General features: G+C 42.8%; 1 protein-coding gene across 1 annotated transcript; it reads left to right on the top strand.

Moving 5' to 3' along the window:
- The first annotated feature begins 4,598 nt into the window (after window positions 1–4,598).
- Window positions 4,599–6,076, top strand: Rpl40 (ribosomal protein L40). Its single transcript, XM_076441633.1, has 3 exons — window positions 4,599–4,739; window positions 5,126–5,325; window positions 5,793–6,076. The coding sequence occupies exons 2-3, from the start codon at window positions 5,136–5,138 to the stop codon at window positions 5,987–5,989; spliced, it is 387 nt and encodes a 128-aa protein (XP_076297748.1). The 5' UTR covers window positions 4,599–4,739; window positions 5,126–5,135; the 3' UTR covers window positions 5,990–6,076.
- Window positions 6,077–6,102: the final 26 nt, after the last annotated feature.

The raw sequence follows: 6,102 nt of genomic DNA, 5'->3' as shown, positions 1-6,102 counted from the left end.
CCTTCCACTATTCCATTCCAGCACCGTGCGCAGGCGCACACTCCACGGTCCCCATCGCGCACGTGCAACGTGTCTCCCATTCGTCCTACTCATTCCCCGTCATCAGAGAGGGGGTACATCATTTCACCGTGACTCCCCGCATCTGGCATCACTGTTACCAGGTGAGATAATGTTTAATGAAGATTACACTCCATCCAAACTTATATTCTAATGATAAAAACACAGAAGAAACTCGATCTTGATTAGAAAGAAGGCTAAAAAGCGCTAGAATCAACAACAAATGAATTAATAGTAGAAAAAGTACATTCGGAAATAATTTCAGAAGAAAAAAATAGTCGTGTACATGCAGATAATGAAACTGGATTAAATAGTGAAGATAACCAAAATGATTTGGTTAGTATTAATGAAGACGATGAACAAGTGAACATAGAAACAATCATAAAAGCAGATACTCCTGCTCCTTCGTTCAAAGATTTTGGGAAGCAAGTCAATTCTACGGTGATAAGAACACAAAGAACACCAAGCACTTACACATACATATGTATATTGTCCACTCAGAAGTGACACTCTCGTCATTTTTACAAGCCTACGCGGACCTGTAGGGTGCAGCTGTAGACCGCTGGCGGCTCCATCGACGTCAGCGGAATTTAAAACCGGCGCGAGTGCGATGGCGCAGTACCGACGATATAAATGCGGCGGTAACGCGTTTTATTCCGGTTCCCGGCAGCGCTATCGCATCCGCGTCGATCAAATTCCATCGGCCGTCGTACAAAGCAGCAGACGCAACCCGATTAATTTCTAGCGCTGTCCGTTTGTACGTAAACGAGCCGGAAGTTGCGTAACATTTATAATTGAATCGTTCGATTCTCTGGCCCGTGTTCCACGGCAGAGGATCGATCGATTCCTCGGCAACGAAATTACAGACGAAGTGCGCGCCTCGTTATTTACGGCAGAGCTCTCTCGATAAAACGTTGACAACCCCCTCCACCCCAGTCGAATATCCATATTAACGTTCATTCTACTCGCATGGTACCGAAACGCTGGCAATTCACGTTCTCCAGTCCAGAGGTAAATCCAGTTACTGTTCATTTCCAACAATAGCCTTGAGACCAACTTTATTACGGCTCGATAACTCGGGGGGCGAGTTCGTAGTTCAGCTGAGATCGATGCAAACGACACGAGAGGATTCGCAGGTATTGAAAATGGAAGAGAAAACGGTTTTCTTCCGTAGCGTCGCGCCGGAGGATACGCCCCCTCTAGCTGCGGCCAGTCGCGAGCCTCCTGCGCACTGGCGACCAATGAGCACGGAGCTGGAATAGCTTCCGCTGCTTCCTAACGTCTCGCTGGCTCCCTGTGGACTTTGCACTCTAAACTATTTTAGCACGAAAGCTAAACATTTCTTCTGACCTAGAATATCTGCATTCTATATGTTTTTTCTTTCATTTTATGCATATTAAACTGATGCAATTTACTCGTACAAAACTCAAATGTTTATTATATATGTTATATAGCAATATTTGGCTAAGGGCTAAGGATTCAGAAATTATTGAACTAAGAAATACATTTTCATCTGTTTTCTGCTTCGCCCGGTTAACATGGAAAATTTCTGTTCCGTATAAAATTTGAAATTTGTCATTGGCGAGTAATACGATCCGTAGACTAAAAAGAATGATATGAAAATTACTCTTACGAGGAACGTTCCAGCCCGAAGCAACGAAACTTCGAAAGTCTACGCGCGGCTACGGCAGACCAGGAATTTCGAACTTTCGTTAGTTTACTTTTATCCAGTGTTCTAAACTATATCCAACGATAGAACAGTACCGTTGCGCGCAGCTTGGAAGATGGTGGGGGCGCAGCGAGCCTATCATCTCTCACTCCACTATCCCATCCCCACTTTCTTGAACCAATTAGGGCGAAGATGCGCAGCGACAAACGAAAACTGGTCTTCACGCGGTACTGCTCTCTCGTTGGATAGAGTATACGCGGCGGGAGAAAGTTAGTCACGATTTCGGATGTCAGGTTAGGGGCCGGGTGTAGCGCGAATGATTCGTTGAATTTCGCCCGCGAGATATCCGGCATCCGTGCGATCTCTCGCGGGTATACGTCCCCGAGAATGCGTTCCATAAACTCGAATGAGTTTCGCGATACTTTGAAGAGGTATAGGAAGTTTTATGATACTCCGCGCGACGACCCCGGATGCCTTTTGCATTCGTTGAACGTGAATCCCTGTATATCACCTAAGTCGCGAGGCGGCCGCGTTACACGTAAGAAGCTAGATAAAAGGAAATACGGGGAAACCGTGGAAAGGGTGGGAGGTGGGGCGGAGGGGATGCGTAAAACGTGTCATAAATTTCGGCGACGCGGTGTGCGCATCCCGGGAGCTAGGCTATGAAACCGCTGACACAGCTCGATCTACGTATTTACGTTTAACGCGTCAGCGAGCAACACTTGTTGGCTAGAAGTATATGATGCCTCTTTGCCGGCGAACAATCGTCTGGAGCTCGTAATCGGAACGGGGACACCTCACAATAGATATTCCTCCAGACGTGCGATCGATACGAGAGATCTGGAAGCAACAATTTTCAAAAACTGTCTTCTGCTTCCTCGCACAGGTAGTAAAATACCAAGAAAGTTTCAAAAACCTATGACCTACGGTTTCGACGGAACAAATAAGAAAATAATTCGAAAAACAAACTGAGGCGCTACGCGCGAACATTTAAAGACGATTGTTCCCCGAATCGAAGGGAGCTGATTGATAATTCCATGAATTCCATCAGGTTTCCCTGAGAAAAATTCGAAATTGCTCGTCGATAAATGAAGTGCGACTGTGAAACAGTTGAACGAAGAACCGAATTCCACTGGGCAAATCAAATGCTGCAACCGTGATAATTAATCAGTAATTGTGTAACTCAGCTCAGTTGTTCCCTTTGTCCGAAATACCCTAAACAGGCGTGGTTTCTATGTCAACTGACTGTTCCACATGGCAATCTACTGTGCTCACACCTGCCCTACGGCCTACTAACACATAGAACCGTGTCGATGTCGCTCGCTAATGGTCCCGATCGTTCCCGGAAAAGATTCCCGGCTGTTACTTTAATTACGACGACGTCGAATCACGTATCGATGCATGTAGGCATCGAGCCGGGCCAATTAAGATTAATTAATAAATCCGCGAGCTGGCGTCGAGCGGGGGTTGGTGGCTGCTCCTACAGGAAGCTGTAAAACACGTTTAATTGCGAAGCCTTTAGGCAGGTGAGCATCTAGGTCAGAGTGTAAAGTTTAAGGGTTACTACTGAAATTTGCATATCGCCGTGGCCCGGAGGCAACAGAACCTTCGTGTTCTCGAGGAAGCTGTACATCGGATGTAACGCTCGCGTTTCCCCTCTCGCAATACGCTTCAAGTATATCTACCTGTACACAAGCATATCCCGCCGTTTCCACAAATACGAGATTACGAACATATCCACGGCGAGATACGCCGGAATAACTCAAAATCGTAATTCCCTGGCCGTAACCGCGAGTAATAAGAACGACCTACCTTAATACATCATCCACCACCGCGTCACGCCTTCTCCGCCACCCTGCTTCGAGGTCATGGCGCCGCAGAGTCATCAGACTGGATTTCTTCATTCATTCCCCACCGATACATCCACCGCGACGAGGGGGCTGGAATTATGAGCAGAATTGTTCAAGATCATAGTTTTATTCAAGTCTATATTTATTCTTTTATTATAAATGAACTCTAGCCCAGCATTAATATATTTCTCTCTTGTAAAATATTTTGTAACAATCATTTATGATTGCTTATGCCTCCAAGAATAGCTTTAAACAATCTGTTTTTTATTACTTTGCTTTTTTATCGAGATATGTGGGTCACTTTCAGTTTCTTAAATGGAATGTCTAATATTTCTTCTCGAATTCGAATTAACTTATGAAATTCTGCGTAAAGTATTATACAAAGTGCGACTTAAAATGAATAATTACTGGGATATTTTTAAAACAAGTTGTATTTCAATTTATCCGAATTCGAGAAAAAATAGTAGACATTCCATTTAAAGAATTGAATTCCATTTAAAACTCTAAATAAGACCTCAAATCCTAGCTGCTTAATTTTAGTTACATCTATCAATCTTTATAAACACACCCCATAATAATAACAATTGAAAATAAAAGGGGAATGTCTTCAAGCAGCGTGCCATATTGGCAGCCATGAGGAACTATCAAACAATAAGTTACAACAAAACTTAAATCTATAATCTCAATCCACAGTTTGAAATTACCACAATTTCCACACGATCCAAGTCGACAGCAACGGATCCTTCAATTCATCTTCCTTTGCGATCCTCTGGAGTCCTTTTTCCTAAAAAAAAGAAAGAATTAGACACCTTCCAGCACCCAAAACCATTCAAATTTCCTCGCGCAATGCACTCGAATCGATTTTTCGGTATATCTTTTTAACAACAATCAATTTAACGAAACTAATTATTAGAATCCACGCAGAAACGCTTAGCAACTATGTTTATATTAAAATTAAGGAGTTATAGGTCCTAAATAAACAAATAAATGAATAAATAACAGAATAAATAAGCAACTACGCACCGTTCAAATTCGCCGAAGAAGATTATACACTTCGCCACTAGACGGCAGCTTCATTTCCGTTTCCAATAAACGGAAGTTACAGTGCTGCCACCATAGAATCTTCTCGGTGAGGTTTCATTGGCAGGCACGTTTCCAGAACGGTGAGTGTTCAACACTTTCTTCAATATTTTCTATTATTTGAAAGTATTTTCTGCACTGTGATTCTTCGAAATCGTTCCAATTGTCTCTACAAAATCGATTCTCCTTTTCGATAATATCAATCAATCGAGTAGTTAAACAAATGGGCTTCAAAAACAATCGCGACACGATACGTTGCTAGCACACGTTCGTCAACGCAATGTCGGTTGTGAAATTTTCCAGTTGTTTTTCCACACTTTTTTGAAGTTACTCTACAGAATCAATCAAATCCCATCAAATCAAGAACGCGATTAACCGATTACAAAATTCAACGACAGTGACAGGTGCACGCGATCATTTTCCAATGTAATTATGTTTCTAAATATTCTTTCCGTTGCAATTTATTTAGGTGAGCCACAATGCAGATATTCGTAAAGACCCTAACGGGTAAAACCATCACCCTCGAGGTCGAGGCGTCTGATACCATCGAAAATGTGAAGGCCAAGATCCAGGACAAGGAGGGAATTCCTCCTGACCAGCAGCGTCTCATTTTCGCCGGAAAACAATTAGAAGATGGTCGCACCCTCTCCGATTACAATATCCAGAAAGGTATACCGTTTTATTGATTTATAGTTCGCTTACGGGGCATGACAAAAGCGATGGTCATCCGTTAGGAGTGAATCTACAGCTTTGTAGATCGGTAGACGTTTGTAAAAGAAACATGCCGCGAAATTGTTTGTGGCAAAGAAAATTTTTGTTAAAGGGGTAGACTCGTTTGCATTTCTCGATAATGCAAAGATAGTGTTTTTCAATAGCCAAAAGCGCTAGATGAATGATCAATCTTTGCATTATTCGGCAACATGTAGCTGTCGCAGTTTACGCTGCCAAATAATGCAAATTATGTCTCGTAACCCTTGCAATCCTGGAAACAGGACTATGCCCGTAAAAACATTCTCCTTTTCGATGAGCAGAAGGTATTGATGCAAGACAAATTTTTAAGAATGTTTCTCTTTTGTACACTCCGCCAACCAACTGCAGCCTGTTAACAATACAATTAATTAATGTCTGTCCCACAGAGTCCACTCTGCATCTGGTGCTCAGACTTCGAGGAGGTGTTATCGAGCCCACCCTTCGTATCCTTGCGCAGAAATACAACTGCGACAAGATGATCTGCAGAAAATGCTACGCTCGTTTGCATCCGAGAGCAACCAACTGCCGCAAGAAGAAGTGTGGCCACACCAATAACATCCGCCCCAAGAAGAAGCTGAAGTAGACAGTATACTCGCACTTTCTGCTTGCATATTTGGCAAGTTTATGTACCTCATAAAAATATTTCAATAAAAATGATATAAAAAATGGACATGGTTCTATAAAATGTTTCTGTAC

This window comes from Lasioglossum baleicum, chromosome 16 (genome assembly GCF_051020765.1).
Source record: "Lasioglossum baleicum chromosome 16, iyLasBale1, whole genome shotgun sequence".
NCBI lineage: Eukaryota > Metazoa > Arthropoda > Insecta > Hymenoptera > Halictidae > Lasioglossum > Lasioglossum baleicum.
The sequence above is the reverse complement of the archived record's forward strand: the minus strand, read 5'-3'. Positions and strand labels throughout refer to the sequence as shown.

Coding starts and splice junctions, on each gene's coding strand:
- Rpl40 (XM_076441633.1), top strand. CDS start 5,136: ATGCAGATATTCGTAAAGACCCTAACGGGTAAAACCATCACCCTCGAG. Junction 5,326..5,792: donor CGATTACAATATCCAGAAAG/GTATACCGTTTT, acceptor TCTGTCCCACAG/AGTCCACTCTGCATCTGGTG.